The 25,510-nt window shown below is 39.9% G+C and overlaps 1 protein-coding gene across 5 annotated transcripts in view; it reads left to right on the forward strand.

The window, feature by feature from the left end:
- Positions 1–25,510, forward strand: part of FGF13 (fibroblast growth factor 13) — a 489,250-nt gene that overhangs the window by 260,812 nt on the left and 202,928 nt on the right. The window contains exon 3 of one of the 5 annotated variants that reach the window (XM_089684977.1): positions 20,758–21,076. The exons of the other annotated variants lie outside the window; for them this stretch is intronic. Within the exon in view, the coding sequence (XP_089541103.1) occupies positions 21,055–21,076 (22 nt within the window). The 5' untranslated portion in view covers positions 20,758–21,054. The remainder of the gene's footprint in view (positions 1–20,757; positions 21,077–25,510) is intronic. 5 annotated transcript variants of the gene reach the window in all.

Below are 25,510 nucleotides of genomic sequence, written 5' to 3' on the forward strand. Positions count from 1 at the left end.
CAAAATAATATTCTTATTGGACAACTCTAGCTCTCTGTTATGGGTAAAGTGAGAAAGGGTTCAACCTGTTCTTTATTGTGGTCTGAGACCCAAGAAATTGCTATACCACCCTGTTTATATCAGTGGTAAGGTAGTCTTTTCAGCCAACCTGTAAAAATTGGCAAACTACTTTATATATTCCTATAGAGATTTACCTAGAATAGCCTTTCTCAACCTTTCCAACAGAGATGCATTTTTTAAATAACTTTCTGATCTCACAGAACTCCTGATAAAAATGACTATATCTATAGTAATAGTCATGGTACAATGAGTGTGAAGGTCAGTGGCAATAATGATAGATAAAAGGATCAATGGTGTCAGTGGGAACATATCTGAGAGGCAGTAAGTGCTCATTGCTCAATGAACTGCTAGCAACTTCTGGAGGAGCCCTAGGGTTCCATGGAATCCTGTTTGAGAGACCCTGGCCTAAAGTGTGTGAGACCTAAGTGCTCTATCAGCACCAGTAAAAGCAAGATTGTTTTTTTTTTTGTAATTATTTATTATACAAGGTATTAAATTATGCAATACAAAAGCATATCATATCTCAAGGTGTCCAAGGTCATGACAACAATGGTTGACATAAACAAATACGAGATGGAGGAGTATATCCAGAGGTATAGTACACTTGACAGCATGGAGCAGTATACAACTGACAGCAAATGTTGAATTCTGAGCCCTGTTTTGTATTTTACATGTAGAGAAAAACTCTTGTAAAAGTAAGCCACAGAGAAAGAACAGAACAGAGAATTTACAGCTGGGTTAGGGAGAAGATCAGAAGAGAGAGAAAAGAAAAAAAAAGAGGGAGGTGGGAGTAGGGGGTGGGGGAGTCTCCCTTTCCCTCCCCTCCCTCTCATATAGGGAAGAGACTGAAGGTAAGATTTTCCATTTTTTTAATCTCCTTGATCCTCACCTTCCAATGAGCTATGGTGGGGGGCTCATACTTTTCCATAATGCCGGAATACAGGCTCGCATGGCTATGAGCAGGTGTTTAAGTAAGGAATGTTTGAATTTCTTAATGGATAGAGGGGTGACATTCAGGAGATAAGCAGCTGGTTTTTGTCAAGAGTCTCTCCTGTTAGAGTCTGAATTGTGGTTTCAACCACATTCCTGAAGTCCTCCAATTTTGGACTTTCCCAGAAAATATGTCCCCACAGCACCAACAGGTATTAGAGGTTTAAGGAAACATATGGTTTAGTTTAACTGGAGCTCTGTGCCACCTTGTGAGGATCTTATAGCATCCCTCCTGGTATCTACTGGCCAAAGAAGCTTTATGGGAGAGGCACAGGATGGTCTCTTTCTGGGCCAGTGTAAAGGAGGTGTTGAGGTCTTGTTTCCATTAGTGTAAGAAAGGGAGGTCGGACAGTCCATTTGAGTCAATTAGGAGAGTGTAAAAGTGAGATAATGATTGTGACAGTGGTTGTCCATCTAAGCAGAGTTGCTCAAAATGGGTGGGCTGGTGTAATATGTGATTGTTGGCTGGAAGAGACCAAAGATGCGCAGTCAGCTGCGCATGGCGGAGGAAATCAAGCAAAGAGCAATACTGTAAGGTGATATTGTGGCTTCTCATGAACCTGTGAATAATTGAGAAATGGAGGAGTCTTTAATAATTCCATTTCTGATGCCCCTCAAATTGGGGTTATCCCATACCCGGTTGGAATGTCGGTATGCCAAGTACAGGGATCAGAGGACATAGGTATAGTGAGAGAGTGGAAGTTTGAAAAAAGAGATGCAGTGACTCGCAGAGTTGCTCCTATCATAGTGTGATGCATAACCTCTGCTGGACAAGAGTGAGAGGGAACCCATGGGAGTCCCACTGCTAAAAGTGGGCTTACCGTGCTCTGTTCCAGGTCAACCCATGATTTGTAAGGTTGCTTGACACACCATTCCACAACCCTAGTTAGATGTGAGGCTTTTTAGTATTTAACAGGGTCTGGAACAGCAATCCCCCCTTATCTTTGGGAAGTATTAAAATGGTTCTGTGAACTTTTGTAGCCTGTCAGCCCAAAGAAAACAAAAAAATCATGCCCTCAAGTCCTTAAGGAAACTCTGTGGGAGTTTCAAAGCAAGATTGTCGAGGAGAGACACAGGCTAGAGCCAGTTTGTGACTAAATAAAGTATCTTTTCTAGTGGATCAGTTCAGTTAGGTGGACAAAAGTAGAAACATTTCCATTGTTTAAGATCAGAAGGTCCTTCACACAAATACATTCAAACTGAGGGATAGTTCGGTTACCAAAAGAGGGATATATAATACCATTATTATAACATTGCAGCACGTTCTTTTTGCTTGTCTCTTCACAACCACTCTCTAATGTTTGAGTCTAAAAATAATCTCTATATTTGCAGTACACAGAAGGGTTCACCATTTCTTAACAGTCTATGTGGCCAGGGTTACATTCACTGTCACATACCTGCTGAAGGAGATTAGAAGATGCATTATCTCTTCTTTGTACCCCAAACATGTTACAAGGTTATATCACACTGCATGCCAGCTTCTTTTTCTCTGGCCTTTTGTCCCTGAAGATTTTACATCTGCCCTCAGATGTCTTTTGGCCTGTTCACCCCCTGACTTTTACTCTCTCTCCTGGTATCATCTATTCCTTCTTTTCCAATTCTCCCTCTTAATGCTCATTGTTCCTAGTTTCTACAGAGATCTGGGGGTGCCTTGGTATAGGCCCCTCTGCTGACCTTCACTTGGCATGTATGTGATCAGGTGCATTGTTTTTTTAATCTATGGGACTGTTCGTTTATGATGTTCTGTATTTTTGCTGATGGTGAAGGTCCCTTATATCCTTTGAACCCACCTGGAAGCAATGGGCAGAGGCATAGTAATTTTTTTCCTTTTATTTCTGCCATGTTACTTTTGCATCTTTTGCTTATGTGTAAAATAAAAATAAAGATTTGAAACAAAAATCAGTCAGAGCACATTGCAACTGTGATAATTCAAACAGTCCACTTGCTGTTATAAAACAATTAGTAAATTCATTTTGTAAATCCATGAAGGTTTTTGCAAAACTTGCAGTAAAATTGCAGCCTACCAGTGAATATACAGTTGTGTTCAAAATAATAGCAGTCAGACATCACTAACCTGATCAATCACTATTTTTGGTAGAAATGATATTTCTACATGGCAAATAATTTACTAGCAGGTGTAGTAGAGTAAAAAAATCCAACAGACCCAACAGTCATGACATGCATGCTGCTGATGCTGTGTAATTGAATCACTAATTGAAAGGGGCATGTTCAAAATAATAGCAGTGTGGAGTTTTATTAGTGAGGTCATTCATTCTTTGAAAAACAGCTGGCAATTATTGCCCTTATTTAAGGAAGGAAGGCAGCAAATGTTGTATATGCTGGTAACAGTGCATTTCTCTCTGAAATTCTGAGGAAAATGGGTTGTTCCAGACATTGTTCAGAAGAACAGCGTACCTTGATTAAAAGGTTGATTGGAGAGGGGAAAACATATAAAGAAGTGCAGAAAATGATAGGCTGCTCAGCTAAAATGCTAGCAAATGTTTTAAAATGGCAACCAAAACCTGAAAGATGTGGAATAAAGCGAAAAACTAGCATTCGATTGGATAGAAGAATAGCCAAAATGGCAAGGACTCAGCCAACAATCAGCTCCAGGAAGATCAAAGAAGGTCTAAAGTTACCTGTGAGTACTGTTACAATTAGAAGATGCCTATGTGAAGCCAAGCTATCTGCAAGAAGCCCCCGCAAAGTCCTACTGTTGAAAAAAAGACGTGCTGAAGAGGTTACAATTTGCCAAAGAGCACATTGACTGGCCTAAAGAGAAATGGCGCAACATTTTGTGGACTGATGAAAGTAAGATTGTTCTTTTTGGGTCTAGTGGTCAGAGACAGTTTGTCAGACGACCCCCAAACACTGAATTCAAGCCACAGTACACTGTGAAGACAGTGAAGCATGGTTGCGCAAGCATCATGATATGGGGATGTTTCTCATACTACGGTGTTGGGCCTATTTATCGCATACCAGGGATCATGGATCAGTTTGAATACATCAGAATACTTGAAGAGGTCATGCTGCCTTATGCTGAAGAGGAAATGCCTTTGAAATGGGTGTTCCAACAGGACAACGACCCTAAACACACCAGTAAACGTGCAACATCTTGGTTCCAGACCAACAAGATTGACGTTATGGAGTGGCCAGCCCAATCCCCGGATCGTAATCCAATAGAAAACTTGGGGTGACATCAAAAATGCAGTTTCTGAGGCAAAACCAAGAAATAGAGAAGAACTGTGGAATGTAGTCCAAACATCCTGGCTGGAATACCTGTTCACAGGTGCCAGAAGTTGGTTGACTCCATGCAACACAGATGTACAGCAGTTCTCAGAAACAGTGCTTATACAACTAAATATTCATTAAGTGAAAAGATTTTTGTGTGTGCAGTATATTCCAGTGGCGTAGATAAGGGGGGAGTTAGGGGTGTCCAAATCCCCCCCCCCCAGATCACAGCAGCTAGGCTAGAGTATCCTTTCAGCTGCAGGAGCTGCACATCCACACAGGAGCCCGTTTCCTCCACATGTTGATAGGACAGTGTGGAGGGAGAGTAGGCTTGTAAGCTGTCCTGCAGCTGCTGCATCCCAACCTGTGTCCTGGGATTCGAGTTATGAGAGCCAACACTGTCTCCTTACTTTGTGTCCAGAAGTGCAGAGTGTGCAAGAGAATACTGGGCACTAAAACGCTCTCTGCATTCCAGTGAAAGTGACACTGTGCTGAGTGGAGTTCTCTCCACCCACTGTACAGGCAAAGTCCCAGCCTGGAGGGAGAGAGAGCAACATGGGAGCCTGTGATCAGGTAAGTGATCAACAATTTGGCAGGGGAGGGGGCTGAAATTGAGTTGCATTGAAATTTAACCCCCCCATGACCACTAATGCGGAGAGGGGTGGAGGTGGTTTAACTTTCACTGTATGACCAATGAAGAAGGGGGGACGGAAGGTTAAAATGTAACTGCCATTACCACCAATGCAGGAGGGGGATATGGGGTGTTAACCTTCACTGTCATGACCACCAATGCAAGATGGGGATTGAGGGTTAACCTTCACTGCCATTGCCCCTCCACACACACACACACACACACACACATTGGTGGTAATGGCAGTGACATTCTAACCCACCATCCCCCCTTCTGTACCTGTGGTTGTACAGTGAAAGTTAACCCCCACCTCATTAATGGTAATTGAGAATACATTTCAATGCCACTGACCACCAATATGGGGGAGGTGGGGTTAATAGTACTGACACTAGTGCTGGGGGTATTATTGCATCCACTGACAACAATTTTGAGGGTTATTAATGCATCCATTGACTCTAGTTCTGGGGTTTATTTTTACATCCATTGACACAAATTCTGGGGGTTATCACACTCACCGACACCAATGTTGGGGGTTAACAATGCATCCACTGACACTAATGTTGGGGTATAATAATGCTTCCACTGACACCAGTATTTAGGGATATTCTTGTAGGATTCAAAGTAAGTGGAGATCATGGGAGTAGCAGTGTCTATTTCCAGCTTCCAGTGGCATCAAGTCAGGTATGATTTATACATAGTTACATTAGTCCAAGCTGGAACAAACAAAAATATCCATAGCTGCAATTATTCTTTATATTGTCCCCGAGTTCCAGGTATATGGTATGGTATATACCTTTTAATTACTTCATGTTAGTAGTGGTTCTCCACCATTTTTTTACTGTGCAGAATTATTGATTGTTCACGTAGTTAACATCTGCAGACCTACTTTAAGATGTTGGGATTAGTGTTTACTTGCTTATTTTTACTACTGGTGTTTTGTTGCTTTAATTTACTTTTGTATTTCTACAACACTCTTAGGCCCCTTTCAGATGGACCCGCCAGCGGATATGCTGAGCAAGCGGATGACAGGTCTGTGTCCACTCTGTTGCTGCACAGCGGACACAGACACAGCCTGCTGTTTCCTATGGTGCAGTCAGATGAAAACTGACCACTTGTCCGTTTTGCACTTGACTGTCATCCGATCCACCGGATGGATGGGTAAAGGATCGCCAGTCATCCGTTTTTGGTGTCCAGGATTGGATCAGATACCGGTGGGTGTCAATGGACACTTGTCTGCTGACATCCACCAGTCCATAGAGATCTATGGATGGTCTGATTGGGTCCGCCTGAAAAACTGACAGGTGGACCCGTCGGAATGTCACTGTGAAAGGGGCCTTTGGGATTACTTTCACCTGCATTACTCTTTGAACAGTGATCCACAGTAGATCTATTTTTTGAGAGTGTTGCAGATGTGGCTGACAGGCATTCAGGAGGTGACACTGCTACCTTCTGAATACCTGTTTTTTTTTTTTACAGCTAAAGGGGCTCTTTGAATGGAAATAACTCACCACTGAGCGGGGCGGATAACGTCATGATCTCTGCCTCAGCCAATAAGAGAAAGTCTTGCATTTGCTGATAAAAGACTTCCTGTGAATGGCTGAGCAGAGATCAGCCCAATTCAGTTTTGTTCTGGCAGCAGATGGTAAAATCCCTGTCCACTGCTGGAACACAGAACTATATACTGTATGTAGATGATGCTACATACAGTTTATACAGCTTTAACAGGCAGCACATCTATTAGCAAAGGACGTTGTTCATTTGGACCAGTTTGGCCCAATCAAAATATTTAAAATCACCATAAACATGTAGTTAGGCTTTAACCCCTCCACTGTGCTATAGGGATAGTGTGGCCTGCTCTGCCATCTCCATCCAGCCTACAGGATTGGCCATCAGGGGATGGACTGCTGAGCCAGAGGACCACATGGACACAGAGTTCAGAGGGAGGCTCAAAGCATTTCTGAATACCTCTTGCCTGCTTGGAACAGAGTATGTGAGATTGACCACCATCAGGAGGTCATCTGCAGCATCAGTGTGGTGAGAGGTCTTCGGCCACCCTTATTTGTTTCATACTTTTTGCTGTCACAGGAATTCACTATCAGTAGAGTTCAGCCTAAAGGGGATTGCATAAACTAGACTGTATATGACAAACATTTGCAACGGTAGAGTTTCATATTTTACAAATGAATGTGCTGAGGTTTGTATATGTCTGTTAGACTAATAGACTAGTAATTACAGCATACATTCTGGGTACAAAGACTGTGGCATATGTTACCATGTACACAGTGAGTGGGATCAGGTTTTAAACCCCTCTCGCAATTCTGTCACATCTACAATTTGTCACAACATGGCAGGAGCACTGTCTAACTATTTTTCTCTGAGTGCCCAAGGCTGAACTCCCCCCAGGAGAAAAAAATACCTATGATCCTGGTGTAGTCTATCTTTTATCTCCATGTTAAATCTTGGACAGGTGACCTCAGACAGGCTCAATGGGGGCATAGGACAGTGGCATGCAGTAATCAGTGTAATGATTCACAGATCACTTTTAATTGCTCTAGCCTCATTAAAGCTATTATTTGTCTAGCTGCAGATCAGTATAGTATGAACTATCGTAGGTCTGTCCAACTCAAATGTTTAAGGACTGAAAATTCTTATTTAATTGTCTATAACCTGTTATTTACAGAAATACTAAAACTGGAAGAATGATGCCCCTCGAGTTACACAGTAGATTTCATGTTTTATATTACATCATTTCTGAATACATGAAATAAAATAAGTGTTGCCTTTAAGCAGTACTGAGAAAAGAGAGTGGGTGTTCCTGTGGAATAAAATATATTCAAAGCCATGATTTGCAGGACTGTTGTAGCGGAAACACAAATTCCTATTTCATCAACTTGAAATGATGATAAATAGCACTATATTGATGATATAAACACCATGCCATCTAGATATTTCTTGGCTCTATGAAATGGTATTGCAGCCTTCCACACTTCCTGATTGTCGAAGTCCAAATATGTAATACCCTACGCCATTGTCCTTGTTAAGAGCAAATCTAAATTATATGATCGGCATCTCACTTCCAAAAGAATATTAAAGAGAGTAAATTAAATTGCTAAGGGTGAAAAGTGCACAGTGTAAAGGAGATAAAATGAATGTCCAGCAGTATATCTTGTGATGTTCGCCAGCCTACCTCTAGCCACTTTCATATTCATTCTTGGACAGTAACTATATCTTGTCCGGAAATAGGGGCAAAGAAAACAGAAACATTTGATCTAATATTGAATCAGCATTGTGGAAAAGAGAGTCCCAGACTAATATTAGAGTTCAGATGTGGTTATTTATTGTAGTGTACTTTAAAAAAACTGGGGGTTATTTACTAAAACAGGAGTGTGCAAAATCTGGTGCAGCTCTGCATTGAAACCAATCGGCTTCCAGGTTTTATTGCCAAAGCTTAAAGTGTTACCAAACCCACAACAGTAAAATCAGTCTGTATATGCAGAACAGCATGCTTGTTATACCCACTGTGGATCCTAAGGGGTTAATCCTCTGCATTGTGTAAAAAGGCTGTTTAATCCTGACTTCTCTGATCCCCCCAATTTGGTGTATATTGCTAGAGAGGTTTTTTTTTTTTCTTGGGAGAGTGCATGTGATCAGCACAGGGGCAATCAGCACTATCCAGACAGAGGGCAGGGGCTCTGCATCCTCCTAGAACAAAATGAAAACTCCACCTATATGCTTTAACATGTGCTCTGCTGGACACTGATAGAAGTCACAAGAATGCTTTCTGATGAGAAAAGGTATTTAGCAGTTTATATTTACTAAAATAATTGCACTTTCATGTTGTGTACTGTGAGAGAAGAGATATAGTGAATGCAGGGTCCTGGGTGTAGTAACACTTTAACTGTGCATGCTGAAGTTAGAAACTGACCATGCACAGCTGCACTAGATTCTGGGTGCCCTAAAATTAGTAAATCTCCCCTATTGTGTTTCAGGGGTTCTGAAAGCTCCCTTATTCTGACTTATTAATGTTGAAATGGAGAGGATGTGGATGAATAAAACTACATATCTTGATTTTATACTTTAAACATTAACATAAAGTCTACCCCAGTCACTGTTGTGGCATCCCAACCAGTTATTTCTTTCATAAATGTAATCGCAGGATACCTACCTTTCATCATCTAGATGCCTTCCTGTTCATTATTTTTAAGCCATTTGCAGCGCCCAGAGAAAATCAAACTCATGGATTTTCCTTCATCTGGGTATAATAAGGTTAAAACCAGTCTATACCTAATCTTTTTTTTTTTATGTTTTTGTTCATCTTTATTAAATTTAAGAAAACAACTGAACATTGATGGGTTAGGGGATGCAAACTTAGCAGATGGTATCAGAGCAGTTTACTGGCCTAGAGAATTTTTGGTTATTCACTTATCTCGAGTTATCCATTATATAAAAACAAACAGTACATGATAAGAGCCTTGTCAGAAATGTTCTTTAAGATTTTTGTTACCTTGAAGAATTTTTCAAAATGCCTTAACATTTGTCTGATGATGTGCACAACAGACCTTAATATTATAAAGCGTGTTTCCATGTGCTGCATTGCAGTATCTTTTAGCCTTACCAGCACAGAAAGCTACTGCTACACCACTGTAGCTGAAATGTAAAAGACAAAAAAGACAGCTAGAAAAAGCTCAGGTTTCCATTTACTGACAGTCTTGAAATGAAAAACAGATTTCTCTATGTGATGTGGCTATCAATGACTTGTTGATCCTTTACGTATTTGATTTAGCACTTTCTATATTGAATCAATAAAGTGCATTTCCATATGTTATTTTATATATATATATATATATATATATATATTTAGTAAAAGCATCATTTGTTTACACCTCTTTTAATTTAGTAAATCTTCAATGTACTGTTCCTTCATTATCCTCTGCACAACAGCTGAAACTTAAAATCACGTGGCATTTGAAAAATACAAACTAGGGTGAAAAGAACCACAGATTAAAGGAATGAACCCAAGAAAAATGTGGTCATAGACTTGGAGGAACACAGGTTGGGCTCTCTATACAAGAAAACAAAAAAAAGAATGGGGACAATACAACTGTGTGTAAATTGTATACCATATGATCCCCATGTGAGCACTAGGATTTTCTTCTTTAATGCTTAAAACAACTGATGTGCTTCCAAGGTATCGGAACTGTCCTTATCACAACTAACAGCCACCCCTAACATTTACCTGAACCCCATCTCGATCCAGCGATGTGCACAAGAGCCTTCGTTCTCCTGGGTCTCTTCCTCATTGACTGAGACAGCTGTGGTAGCCATTGTCTCCTGCTACCGCCAATCAGAGCCAGCCAGCCAATGAGGAGACAGCAGTGGCTGGGCCAAGCTATGCATCGGCTTGGGAGCGAGCCTGCTCAGGTGTCCTCAGGTTGGCTCTGAGGAAGAGGTTGTGTCCTCGAAACGCGGTAGCCAGTTGGTCATCCAGGATTCCATCGTATGGACTCAGATGTTGTTTGGATCATACACCTTGTTTAGTTTGACATGCCTGTGTTATTATGTCCATTGTGAGTATGATACCTATTTTTGTTTCTTTAATAAATTATTTTAAACGATAATGCACTAGGTCGGTGCGCCCTTTTTCTGTTTCTCCATTTGTATCCAGTGTATTCTGACCACCCCGGTCTGTTGAGGGCAGCAAGCAGTGCATATTCCAGAAAATTCCAGAACATTCCTATTGGGTCTACTGAGTCCTTTCCTAGCGCAGGAGTAAAGTGTTTGTTGTGTTGGAGTCCCCATAGCAATCTGCCTGCTATTGAGGCACTAGGCAGGTGGGAAGGGCCAGGAGCACTGGCAGAGGACCTAAGAAGAGAGGGATTGGGTCTGCTCTGTGTAAAACCATTGCACAGAGCAGGTAAGTATGACATGTTTGTTATATTTAAACAAGAAGATAAATCTGCCTTTATTATCACTTTAAGTAACAATTATACACAAATCTCCAGCCAAAAGTAAAATAAAACTGAATAGCCCATTAAAAGAAAATAAAAATAGCTTTTTCTGCCGTTTTCACCATCAATCCAAAGGTATCATCAGCAGTATTTTTTCCTGCCACTAGATATTCTTGGTCTAATGGCCTGCGCCATTCAACCCACTTTCTCAGAATCCAGGCTGTTTGGGACCTGCTCCGGCCTGTGACTGGACAAAGAAAGAAGAAGCAGCAAATTGATGAACTTATCTATTTGTCACTTTGCTCTCCCCTTCTATCAGTATGCTTGTTGTCGGCACATAACTAAACTGGCTATTTTTACAGCTTCTTCACTGAACACTCCAGCCCTGCTGTACAGGAATTGCAAGAAGCTGATACCAGGTCAAATCCAGATACTTAGACTGCTTGCATCAAAAACATATTTAACAATGCATTAATGATTATAGAGCTGCACTAATTTGTGTTTTTAGTTGTATGTCTGCCTACAGTTCAGCTTTAACTAGCTTAAATAAATTTCAGTATTAACAATGAAATAATGGTAGAAGTAAATTCACTAGAAAAATATGCATAGACGTAAACAAGGTCTAGCAAAAATATAATCTATAGTGCCTCTTATGGCCACTAAATACAAATATTAAACCAGTATCTTTTTTTCCATGTAAAACTACACATATCTTAGTAAGAAGAAGGAAAGGGAAATAAAGAAGCTCTCTGATCTGTAGCTCTGCAGTGTTGTCATAGCTTTGGTAATGGAGGAGAGTGTAAGAGGTGTTAACCCTTTTGCTACCAGGTCCATACGTCATATAGACCTGACAACGGGGGTTTTTATACACAATCCAGTCGCTGCAGCATGTGCCCCCCCCCCCCCCCCCCCGCCGGGCTCTGCTTGCCCATCTGCGGGCTGACATGTCGGCGGGTGGAGTGGAAAGAGGAGAGCAGACACAGGTTCTCTCTCCTTCTCTTCTTGCTGTGACCCAGAAAGCGAAGTGCATGACGTCACATCTGGGTCTCCGCTGTCGCTTTTCCTGGCTAGAATAGCGAGGGAGAGATGTACTGCAATGCGATCTGCATTGCAATATATCCAGTGAAGTCCAGAGGAGACAGGCAGGGTCTAAACTAAAGAGAACCTGTCACCTAGGGAACTTTTTTTTCCCATATGTGATGAAAAAAAAATTCAGTAACATTTTTTTTTGCAAAAAAATAAAGTTACACCCCAGCACAGGCCCCCCACATATATGCACATATGAGCATAAATACACACATCAGTGGTGCTTACACATGACAACGTTGATTGCAATATACATTACATATCTCTGCGCACACTGGAGTGAGAGCAAAAATTCAAGACCTGCTTCCTAACACTAAACTAATGACCTGTGGGGGCTTTTGAAGCATCGCCTTTTATATTTTACCAAACATTCAGGTAATTTATTGTGTTTGTATGCCTTAAAATTAACTTTAGTGTGTGTTTTTACTGAAATGTTGAATTTCCTAGACCTTTGTGGTAATATCGTGTGACACAAAAAAATTTAAACTACTACTATTTTATTCTCTAGGGTATTTGCTTTCAGAAAATATATTTTTGGGGTTTTTATGTAATCTTCAGGTCTAAAATGATTTTTTAAACATGCAAAAAATGCAAAAACAGTTCTGACAGCGAAAGGGCTAAGATCTACCTCTAGGAATTCCAAAAATATTGCTCTTACAATGACCCCGCAATCCAAGGGTCATATGCTGATTAACTCAAGGGGATGAGAAATAAAGTGTAATACTTGCCTTACACATCGCTATGGTGGGTTCCCTGCATCTATACGACTGGTCCCTTTTCTATAATGGGCGTTTTCTATAAGATTCTGTGGACCATAGTTGCATGACAACATCATCTACTACAATGTGGGGCCATAAGCTCTGCATTGCTTGTGAGAATGGTGAGGGATCATCCACAATCCAGAGTGAGGAGATTAGTAGAGCTGGCTGGAGTGAGGAGTAAGGTAAATATTACACTTTATTCCTCATCCCCTAGGACAGTGTGAGAGTGAGGGGTGGAAGGGTGGGAAGAAGGGGGGGTGCAGATGGATGGAATGATGGGCCACTGTAGGCATACATTTTTGAAATCCTGGAGTTCGGTTCTAAGGCAGGAAATAGCTCAATCATTGTTCAGGTGGGACTGAGAATTTTAGACATTTAAAATATGGAGTCTCATGCTTCAGGGAAAAAGCGGCCAAAAGACATTGAAGGCACTAAGGAATGGTTGTCAAACACATTTATTTTAAAGGCAAAAGCTATTTAACTTATTGCAAACATGGTTTTCTTTTTTGACTTTCTACTTTAAATCATTTTTAATATGAAAAATAGCTACAATGTACCACTGTATTCATTCACATAGACTGGATGGAGCACTGAAACTAACCAAGGATTCATCTCTTTCGCATACCTGAGGAAAACAGCTTTGCCTTCCAAAGCCAGTGGAGCAGATTTAGTGAAATGCCAAAATGGACAATAGGAGGCAAATGTTATGAAATGCTGAAATGTCGGCAAGTTTTATAAAGTGCAGCTAAATGGAGGGTTTAACAAATAAGAGGCATAAGTAAGCTTGCTGTCGACAATATGGAAAGCTTGAAGAGCCACAAAGTGATAATAAAATTTCAGATGCAGGAGAGCTGAGCGTGGACAGGTTGGAAACAGATTGTACAAAGAGCAGCAGGCATCCTTTTAGCTCAGAGCTCATAATTTTTGTTTGACTTAAGCAGGATCAGTCAATATTTCATTTTCCCATGAATGATTGCAGCCAATTTGTCATGTATAGCATTTATATTATAAGATCACACTGCTTTGCATGGCTTGAAACAAGAGACAATGGACAGAGCGTAGGGTGATTCCTCATCCTGAACTGACAGCTCGGCGCTTGAAATTTATTTTCATGTTTTATTTTGATGAGTGTGTCAGACTAATTGATGGACAGAACAGGTTCACCATGATGCAGTTAGGCCTCATGCACACAGGACATTCTTTCAGCTGTTCCTAAGGGTGTCTGGCATTTTTTTTCCTGCCTCTAAATGCTCCTGCCTGTTAGCCTATGTGTCCATGCACACATAGGCATTTAGAGGAGTTTACAGGCAGGGGAGTTTAGAAGCAGAAAAAAAACCCACAGCCAGTGCATCCAGGAGCATCAGAGTTTTGGCAGAAAAAAAGCTTGATACATGTAAATGCATGTAAAAATGTGTAAATATGTCTTAACGCCAGTTACGTTTCGTGTGTGAGAGTTAGTTCATTTTAGTGGACAGAATAAATTATTATTCTGCCCAATGAAATTAACTAAAGTTGTTCTAAAAGCTGAAGGTGTTTTACCTTTATTCATTCTATGCATGAAGGAAAAAAAATCTTCAGTATGCAGCTCACCACTCAGCCCCCCCAATATTTACCTGAGCCCGATCACTATCCATCGCTATGAAACAGTTCTCTGGGGTCTCTCCCTCCTCATTGGCTGAAACGCAGCAGCAGGAGCCATTGTCTCTCACTGCTGTTAATCACAGTCACTGAGGAGGGAGCAGGAGGCGGGGCTGAGTTGCGCTCTATGTGTTTCAAAGACACGCAGAGGTGGCTTGGGAGTGAGCATGCATGAATGCCCCCAGAGCAAGCAGCTTGCTCTGGGGGCACTCAAAGGGAGGAGGGGCCGGGAGTGCTGGCGGGGGAAGAGGGGAAAGTGGTTGCTCTGTGCAAAACCATTGCACAAAGCAGGTAAGTATATCATGTATGTTATGTTTTTTTTTAAATCGGAACCTTTAAAGCCTAAGTGCTTGACCCGCCTAAAGGTATTACATACTTTACAAGAGTCAATCGTTTTTTCTGCCAAAATGCTGCTGTCTGGAGGAAAGGCATCCAGGACAGTTGGCAAAATGTACTGGGAGCACAAGGTTTTATAGCTGTTATATGCTCAATCCACAAACTGGGTCAGATTAATGAGAATGGAGTGAAGGGAAGAAAATAACATAATAAGGGCAAGACGGCTGATCACTTTACAAGGGAATCTGCATTTTGCATGGGAATGTACCCCAGAGCTTAGTGAATGTGGTGAAATGACACTTTACAAAGAATACCCAATGAAGTAAATCAACCCCAAGGAATCAGGCTGGTTGTTACTGTCCCATTGTTGCTAACTGTCCTTAATTTATCATGAGCAGCCTGTTTTTGTGATTTGGCCTAGAAATTCTATGGAAATGTCTGATATGTAGCTTTGCCAAATGTACAAGGTAAACCTGCTTTTTGTCAAACCTTTTTTAATCTGGCTTCTCGTTAGGAAGCATTTTAAATTTCAAAGACTTTCGTAGTTCCAAAGCTGACAGATACATTTTTCCATGTTACAGCACATCTAGAAATAACTTTACAAGTCTGTATTAATACATTTCCATAATGTCACAAAACAGAGTATACATTTTCATAAATACTGAAAGTTTTATTATTGGCTAGAAGTTTTTGAACTCCTGTCAAGTGTCTGCACCTAGACTTACCGGTGCATTCTGGGAAAATGATGTCGTCAGTCATCTGCAGATAGAGGGATCCCGCAGTCTTCCCTCCTCACTCACTTACTTCCCTAGCCATCGCTCTCTAAAACTGTAACTTTGTGACTTTCTGGCAAATAACAGGTGATCCTATTGGATAGGGATATTTTATTCTAAAAGTGTATGTATAGTCTTTTTTTTTATTTTGGATATTTTTGGGAAAGATTAACCTCCTTGTAAGTTTTCTGTAACCCTCTGTGAGTTTATTTTTTTTGCTGTCTTTGTCTTGTTGCGGGGTCCTTCACTTCCTGTCTTGGAGATGCAACAGGAAGTGTGGCCACTGGGGAGATCACGTGACTGGACAGCAGCGTCCCCGGAATAGGTATGTATACACTTCTTTCCTTTACAGGGTAGTTAGAATGGGCTTAGAATGGGGGTGGGAGTAGGTTTAAGTATAGTTAGGATTTGACTGAACTTCTACTTTAACCACTTGCCTACTGGGCACTTTTACCCCCTCCTGCCCAGGTCAATTTTCAGCATTCAGTGCTGTCGCATTTTGAATGACAGTTGCGCAGTCATGCCACATTGTACCCATATGGAATTTTTATCATTTTTTTCACACACATAGAGCTTTCTTTTGGTGGTATTTAATCACCACTGGGTGTTTTATTTTTTGCACTATAAACAAAAAAAAGCAAACAATTTGAAAAAAAAAAACGTTTTTCTTTGTTTCTGTTATAAGATTTTGCAAACAGGTAATTTTTCTCCTTCACTGATGTGCGTTGTTGAGGCTGCACTGATAGGCAGCACTTATGGGCACTGATAGGCGGCACTGATGAGGTGGCACAGATAGGCAGCACTGATTGGCACTGATAGGATGCACTGATGAGGCGGCACTGGTGGGCATTGATGACAGCGTCAGGAAACTGCTGCTGATAACCGGCAACTGTGTTTACATTGTGATCTGCTTTGTCATTGGACACAGCTGATCACATGGTAAAAGGCCGCTGTGATTGGTCTTTTACCTCATCATGTGATCAGCTGTGTCAGCGATCACAGAGAGCACATGGTGCGTGCTGCTGGGGGGGGGGGCACATGGGGGAGCGGGTTATGGGAGGACGGCATATGACGCCCTCCCAGAACTGGACAGCCGCGCTGTAGCCGTCATTTGGCTATAGCACTGTTGGCAAGTGGTTAAAGTGGAACTTTAGTCAGAAAATGAAGTACTGCTTTTAGTCCCGCTAGATCATTTTAGGGTGGCCCCTTCTGCAGGTGTAGCTATGTAAAACATGATATCAAAATACCTGCCTATACTGTGTAAAATCCAGTAATACACTGTCTCACCCTTTTCTGCACATGCTCAGTTGCTCTTTATTTTTCATCACTGTGCCAAATTTGTAGGGGCCAATCTGCCTGCAACCTAAAGATTTAATGCTGTGCAGGGGCTCTGGGCTTTAGGAAAATGGCAGCCTCCAGCAAGAAGAAACAGGAACAATGCTGCAGGCAATTTACAGCACACACTAATTTTGGTAGCAGAATTATTAATGTGGAATGCACAGTATGTTCCTTGCTAAACACATAATTTTTTTATTAATTTGTTATGGGTAAAGTTTCACTTTAAGTATTAAGTCACCAGTCCTGTAGCATAAGAGCAGCCTATATGAACATTTTCTTTTTAACCAGATAATTGAAATCTTCTGTTACGGTTGATTTTTTTTATTATGTTCCAAAACTGACATTTTAAAAAAAAAAGTAATGTATAAATGGATAACAGTGACAGTTACTGAATATTATTGGACCTTCGTGTATTTCTACTTTTTTTTAAGGCAAATTTGAGGAAAGCCAGCTTTTTTTTGTATGTGTTCCCATTCACACAGCATACATAAGAAATAAAATATTTCTTATCTTTTAGATGCTACTTATGAGAAGGTGTCATGATGACTGCAAACCTTTCTGAACAAGTTCAGTGTGTCAGTCTGTCCCAATAGAAAGGCTTGAAACAGGATGCGCTCTCTCTTAATAACTTACAATAAAGCAAGACACACTTCTAAAATGTTACCCCTTTATAAGGACAGACAGTTTTCAAATATAGTTCACTGATAATGGAAATCTGCCAGTACAGTACAGACAGGGTTAATTATGGAACACACAGCTTCCCAGCCCCCTTATAAAAAAGAGAACTAAGTATGATTTTTCAGTGTTGGAGTTTCCAGAAAGAAAAATCTAAGATAAATTTCATTTTTTATTTTTTGTACCTTATGCTATATGGATGGGAACATGTAACACATGTAAACTAGACACTATCCCAATGCAAAGGATTTGAATCTGACACTCAGCTCTCAAAGCTGTATTTACCTTACTTGTGGGCAGTAGTTGGACAACAAGACAAAAGGGGACAATCACACCAGAGCACACATTCTTTATTAGACTGACAATATAAATAATGATGTGCAGCGCTAAAATCAAAAAGGTGTATACAAAGGAATAGCGTATTAATAATGTTCAATATTCAAAATTCGTAGTATATATTAGGACATATATAAGTTCATCAGGTGACTATGGTGCTCGTTATTCTTTTGACTTCCTGAAATCGGTGGATGTGCATACAAGTGTATAAGCAATGCGCACTCTCCAGAATGCGCAAGCTAATGGGCGTATTACTAATATATCCTGATGTCATCAGATGGTCATCATGGGGTGAAACAGGAATCCTATGCACTTCCTCTATGGGTGGATGGGTCCTGAGATGTGGGTTTGTTGAATCAGGATAATCCAAAGTTCCCTTTTATGGGGAGGTTAGGATAGCTGTGAAACCAATACTCCCCAGGGGAGTAAAAGCAAAAATATGCCCATAGTGTTGTAGCTTTTAAAGAATTTATTGCAGATATTTGACAGGTATCCAAGTAAAAACACATAAAGAGCAGATAAAGCGGTGGACTAAGCATCCAAGGTTAAAGATGGCCGCCGGAGCTCCACGTTGCTCTGGCGGCGTGATGTCATGGCGTTACTGGCTCCTCCTTACTCGTTTCAAATATCCGCACGTCGTTTGAGGGGAGTGTCAGTAACACCTAGCCGCGCGCCATCTATTTTTATACGCGACAGCGCATGCACATCAAACATGCGCCATCTTGGAGTATTATTTATATTGTCTATTTATATTGTTCATTTATATTGTCTGTTTTAAGGTTTTATTTGGTTACCTTGTGCTTAGCTGCTTTTATTTTATTTTGTGCGCTCACATCCACCTGTCTTATACACACCCTTTATTGTTTTTCTTTTATCTTGCCTTGTATTGTCAGCTTTGGATACTTTGGAGCAAATCTAGAACAAGTATTAAAGGGTTAAGTGGTCCTGGGGAAGTTTTAAGTCCCTACAGTTAAAGTGCCAGTAGCTACAACTTCTTTAAAGCCTAAGTTTTTAGTCAAATTAGGAAAAAAATTTGAACACAAGGGACAGAAGTTACTAGTAATCCAATGTATACCTTGTGCTGCTTGCTCCTGAACTCCTTGAAATCTTCATCTTCTGGCTACCCTACCCCTACTGCCGTAATCTCTGATGCGGTGGGGGCAGGGGTGGACTGACCATTTGGAAACTTGGGCACTGCCCAAGGGCCCGGGGTCAGTAGGGGCCCCCATGAGATGCCCCTGTTACCTTTTTCATAGGCTTTTTTGAGTTTGGGCAAGGACACAGGGGCCCCATGATCCCCTATTGCCCGGGGGCCCCATGAGTTGTCAGTCCGCCCCTGGGTGGAGGTTAAGAAAACTGAGAGAGCTGCGATGGCACTCAAGTTTGCCTGACTATGCCTACTCTTTCCGTCCAGCTTCTCCATTCATAGAGGCAAGAAATACAGCTTATATGAATAAAAATGTGATGTATGAATGGAAGGGGCGGACCTTTCATCTCAACGTCCTTCATTCATAGATCGCAATTTCTTCATAGAAGCTGTAGTACAACCTCTATGAATGGAGGATGTAATTGGAAGGGAGATGACTTCAGAGCTCCCTTAATTCTTTTAACCCAGAATATTCTAGGGGTCAGAGTATAAAAATCTCAAGCCATACAGGAGCCAGCAGCACAATGGACATATTGGAATAATAGTAGGTAATGCCCCTTTTGCTGATTTTTTTTTTCTGCCTGAACTTAGGCTTTAACTGCATGCTGACTGCAATATGGCCAATGTATTTTTGCAGTGCATATAATACAGGTATGATGATATCTTCGGTAGCCTTTTTAGTATAATTTTCACAGCTGTGACATAACTATCTAGAGTACAGGTAGGTAGACTGTAGAAAAAGGGTGATTATTCTTTATAAAGCTGCTTAAAATAACATTTGTTCTAAATTTTATCTTTTTTAAATGTTGGTGAATTTGGTGTCAAAAGTTAAATGTATAAAATACAGATTCTGGAGTATTTTCCTTAAGTTAACATGTTGGTAAAAATGAACAGCTGGCGCCCTCTATGTTTGAAACAAATTAAAGCAACACCAAATACGACATTATAAAGCCAATATTTGTGTTTTGTATGCCAAGTTGTTTTTCCCTGCTAAAACTCAGAAGTTGTGCAAAGTAACTATCATCCACTATCATCAAATATCAATACATAATCATCATTCTACAATTTTCCTGATCCTTAAATCGAAATTGAATTACATTTGTTTTAAAAATTCTGGTATATGAAGCATACCAGAAATGCTTCTGTACTTTGTATATGGACACGTGACACTGTCATTGCTTGTGTTTGGGGAATGTTGTGACACCTGTTAAACATATCAAATCTGGAAAATGATGATATTAATTAATCCATTCACTTAACACGTCCCAAAGTGCTCTACAGTGATGCCATAAATCATTAAAAGTAAATACATCTGCTTTTAACTTGCGCTAATATAAATGGTCTGTGTTTTAAACTGTAATTTATGCACTACAAGAAATCACACAACTCTGTATAATATATGTGAATATTAGGGGCCTTTTAAAGGAATTTCACTGTGACTTCTAATATTTTTATATTTTACGGCTTACTTGTATCACTATCATATATGCAAGCTATAAAAAGTATATTTATTGTTCAGTGTTACTTTCTTGCAACAAATGTTCAGTTAGCAGTTGCAGCATAGCTACTTGTTTTTAGCTGTTAAAGAAGAACTCCAGGATAGGCATAAAAATCACCAATTAGTACACCCCCTACACAAAACACTAAAAAGTTAATAACATTTTGAAAATCCTTAGCATTTAAGAGTAAAGTCTAATTGAATTTTCATGACCTCAGCTCTTTAATTCAAAAGATAACAGCATCTGCTCTGCCAGGAAGGAAGTGTAACAGAAGGGATTACATCATATCCTCTCCTCTCTCTCCGCAGTAAAAGAAAATTACAGTTCCCATCATCCATAGGGAATTGTAGTGAATGTGGGCGGGTACACTAGGCCTGTACATGTTGAATGTGTCTGAGAGTCCCGACCCTCCCACCACTGCAAGTGGCACAGAATTATATCACTGCTTCCTGGAGAAAGAACTACAGAAGGGATGTGCCAAGACCAATCACTGGGGGAACAGGCATAGCAGCCACTGGTCTTACAAACAGGAAACCAAAGAGAATTAATGGTTTGATTTGAAAATAAATAGGCTATTTCAGAGCAACTACTGAGTGAACCAGAAGATGGATGACATATTCAGTGAAGGTAGGAAATCAGCAACATGGAAATGTAAAGAAGTTTTTGCCCGGAGTTCTGCTTTAATAATGTTGGTACTCTGATAAAATGCAATTTCTATTTCTTTTAAAAATGCATTTGCAGCCAACCAGCTAAATCCTGTCAGACTGTGACACTCTTATTTCCATATTGTGGTCCTTGCCTGTTTAACTGAATGAGAATGCAATATCCAATAATGTAATCAGTACACCCACTATGTATGCCTATATGATCACTATAAGTGCATACATACAAACAATACAGAAATGGTAATGCCTGTTGATAGGATAAGGCAGAATGGGATCCCGGGCAAGGTAACAGCTTTATCTTTATGCCTTTTACTGAAATTATTAAGTATTGCAACAGGTACAGAAAAATCGCCCCTTCTTCCTATGTTTGTACTTGCATGGCCTGCCCTATCAGCCTACAAGGGAATCATCCGTTGTGATGAACAGCTTAGACAAATTGTGCAATATCCCCTTGATTTAATACAGAGCAGCCATTCTAAGATAGGTTCCATGGAACCCTACATTTTCTCTAGAGCTTCCTATGAGTTCCTTGAGCTATAGCTGATTGACCTCCTATTTGATTATGCCTGCTTAGTTCTAGAGTCAACACCACTAGGCAGAGCTAGGAACATGACATATTATCTGTCTTTAAGGGTGGCATTCAGACCACCACTATAAGCATTCTTCCTCCTGACCACCAGTGTAAGGGGCATTTTCCCATTTGACCCCTGATGAATAGGATTTAGTAAGGGTTCCCTGAGACCTAAAACTTATCTTAAGGGGTTCCTCTCGTATGAAAAGGTTGAGAAAGGCTGCTATAGAGCATGAAGGTTGTAGTTGGGCCACCTGCACATCCAGTAGGTATAGACTCCTGCCCAGGTTTCCTTTTGGATAATTTGGATCTGCATTGAATAGTTTACAGAAAGTGTATAAGTAAGGAAAAGACTTCATGAAAACCTAAGTATCCATAATGCCGTAGATTATATTTATAAATTTACTAGTTCAATGTTATACTCAGAAAGCTTCTCCTTGATAAAGAGGTCAGTTTGGATCTCAAAACAGTTCCCAGGACCTCATTTCTTCATGTGCTATATATTACATATATCACCACTTTATGTGCACTGCTGTTTTTAAATAGAGATCAGCAGGGGGGTGAGAAGACAAATTGCAAACTTAGATTAGTTCACTTTAAATTAATGAAAAGCTGTGTTTTTCATAGATTTTGCTTGGAGCTGATCTTCAGAGGTTTCTTGTTGTTAGTTAAGAATTAAATATTGCAAAAAGGTAATACATTAAATAATACATTAAACATTTTTCCATAAGTGAAAGTTAACCATGAAACAATGAAAATATTTGTGCACCATAAATCTGTATAGTATTCTATGTTAGTATTTAAGAAAACAAACAAAAGAGAATCTGAGCATTAAAGCATTGGCCATGTCTGCAGATAGCAGTGTGCAGTTTCCAGCTTGCCTTCTGCGGCGTGGTTGTTTCATTAATTTATTCTCTCTCTGCTAGACATAATAGCACCTACAGACTTTGGCTGCCAACTGTCCTCGTGTCTGCTCTCTCCAGCAGCCAAATATTCTGATTATTTTTATAAAAAAGATTTGTGGTTGACTTTGGCAGATTATGGCTCATTGTATATTGAATTTTCCACAGAATATGTAGATTGCGATATTCTGATGAAAGCATTGGCTATTGTTATTGGGATTATGGTGGGATGGGAAACTTGATGCCTATGTTAAAATATGTCTGAGATAGAGCTGGACACGTAGGCAGCAGAAAAGATTATGGATGTAGTATTTATGGAAATGTAATTCCAAGTGTACATCTAGTGTAATGACAATAATTATCACAATCCTTTTACCAAATGTGTACTATACAGTTGCTATTAGATTTTTATGAGTCTTTTTTGCTGTTGGCAGTTATATTAGAAATTAAAATAAAACATGCTATTGGGTTGGTTCCTAAAAAATGGATACTCTAATAATTCTTTTGAAAATCTGTTATGATTCCTCAAGGATGTATATTGAATTTAGTTTTCTGTCCAAATGGCAAAACCACTCCACCTCTCAACCCTAAACCGAACCCTGCCACTGTGAAACTAAACCCTTCAATTTAACTGTTTCCCAAAATGGTTACATTCAAGGCATGCCATGAATGATAACTGTCACGGTTTGCCAGTGTGCTTATGTGAGTACTTGACTGAGCTGTCAAGCCATAAAATGGCTGGTGTCAGGGCTGATCATGTCTACAGCACCATGACAACTGTAGATCAGTCTAAGATGGCTGCTTCCTTGGCTGTAAAGAATAGGAGGGCTTAGTTCCACTTTAACCATTCAATACTAGGACTTCTGCTTGCAACTGGAGTTCTGGGACTGAACTCAGAGATTGGAGTGCAGTACCGAGGAAAGGGTGCTTAGTGTTAACTTGAACAAAAAAAAATCCTAGAATGTAGCACTTGTCTGTAACTCAAGGGTGCCCAGCAACACAGAAATTGCTTTGAGAAGTATCCAAGGATCATGCACTTCAGTAGTAATGTTACCATACCTAGGTTTAAGGACCAAAAAAGTGTAGTATTCCCTGTTGATTCTGAAGTAGAATTTACTTAGTCCTGAATTTTATGTTAAATTGCCAGACATTATTATTAATATTATTATTATTATTAATGTTATAGCTACCATTACTACTAAATTTGATCAAAATGTACTTCAAGATTTTTGTTGCGGTGACTTCTATCTAGTGTCATTCTGTGCTTTTGACAAAGGAAAAAAAGCTAAAAGTTAAAAATGCGTTTGCAGCCAACCAGCTAAATCATGCCTGTCAGACCGTGACCCTCTTATTCCCAACTTGTGGTCCTTGGCAGTTTAACCGACTGAGAATGCAATATATAATAATTTATTCAGTGCACCCACTATGAGGGGCGGCTAACCATTTGGAAACTCAGTAGGGGTAAGTAGGGGGCCCCATGAGATGCGCCTAGTACCTTTATCATAGGCTTTTTTGAGTTTGGGCAAGGACACAGGGGCCCCATGATCCCCTATTGCCCAGGGGCCCCATGAGTTGTCAGTCCGCCCCTGCCCACTATCATTACTATATATGCATGCATACAGTACAAGCATTACCTTTATGCCTTTTATTGACATTAATAAGGTTTGCAACAGGTACAGAAAGATTGCCCCTTCTTCCTATGTTTGTAATTGCATGGCCTGCCCCTTCAGCCTACAAGTGAAAATTCTTTTGTGATGTAACAGAAAAATGAACAGCTTAGACCAACTGTACACTATCCCCTTTTATACAGAAGTCATTCTCAACCATGATTCAACAGAGGTTCCTTGGGGTTCCTTGAGCTGTAGTTGATTGGCCTCCTATTTGTTGCTGACAGTTCTAGAGCCAACATTGCTAGGCAGAGATAGCAACATGATATCTTTAACTGTCTTTAAGGGAGGCATTCTGACCACCACCATAGGGTAGCATTCTTCCTCCTGACCACCAGTGTAAGGGGCATTTTCCCATTTGATCCCTGATGAATTGCATTTAGTAAGAGTTCCCCCGAGACCTGAAAGGTATAAACCAAAGTATCCATAATGTTGTAGATTATATTTATAAATGTACTAGTTCAATGTTATACACAGAAAGCTTCTCCTTGATAAAGAGGTCAGTTTGGATCTCATAACAGTTCTCAGGACCTCATTTCTTCACTTGCTATATGTTATATATATCACCACTGTATGTGCACTGCTGGTTTTAAATAGCAATCAGCAGGGGGATGAGAAGATAAATTGAAAACTGAGTTTGATTCACTTTAAATGAAAGAAAAGCTGTGTTTTATATATACAGTATTTTGCTTGGAGCTGATCTTCAGGGTTTCTTGTTGTTAGATAAGAAATACATATTGCAAAAAAGGTAATAAATTAAATAATACATGTATAATTTTTCCATAAGTGAACATTAACCAAGAAACAATGAAAATATTTGTGTACCAGAAATCTGTGTAGTATTAAGGTGTAATATTCCCTGTTGATTCTGAAAAAGAATTAACATCTGAATTATATGTTAATTTTCCAAACTGGATGATTATTATTATCATGTTATAGCTTCCATTACTACTAAATTTGATCAAAATATACTTCAAGCTTTTTGCTGTGGTGACTTCTATCGATTGTCATTCTGTGCTTTTGACGAACAAAAAAAATGCTGGATGTAGGATACAGATTCTAATATTCTTCTTGCTGTACTCTTATTCTTCTATGTGCTGTAGTTACATTTATTATCTCTGCTTTTAGATGGAAAAAAGGCAGGGTTTTATTAAAGAAGTTGTCGGTTCCCACTGGTTATTTTATAGCACTTGTTTGAACACTGTTACCGTTTTGCATGTTTATATTAGATGTGGCTAATTTATTTACTTATTGTT

The sequence above is a fragment of the Staurois parvus genome, unplaced genomic scaffold (assembly GCF_062004578.1).
Source record: "Staurois parvus isolate SC_StPar_1 unplaced genomic scaffold, SC_StPar_1.0 ptg000361l, whole genome shotgun sequence".
Taxonomy (NCBI): Eukaryota; Metazoa; Chordata; class Amphibia; order Anura; family Ranidae; genus Staurois; species Staurois parvus.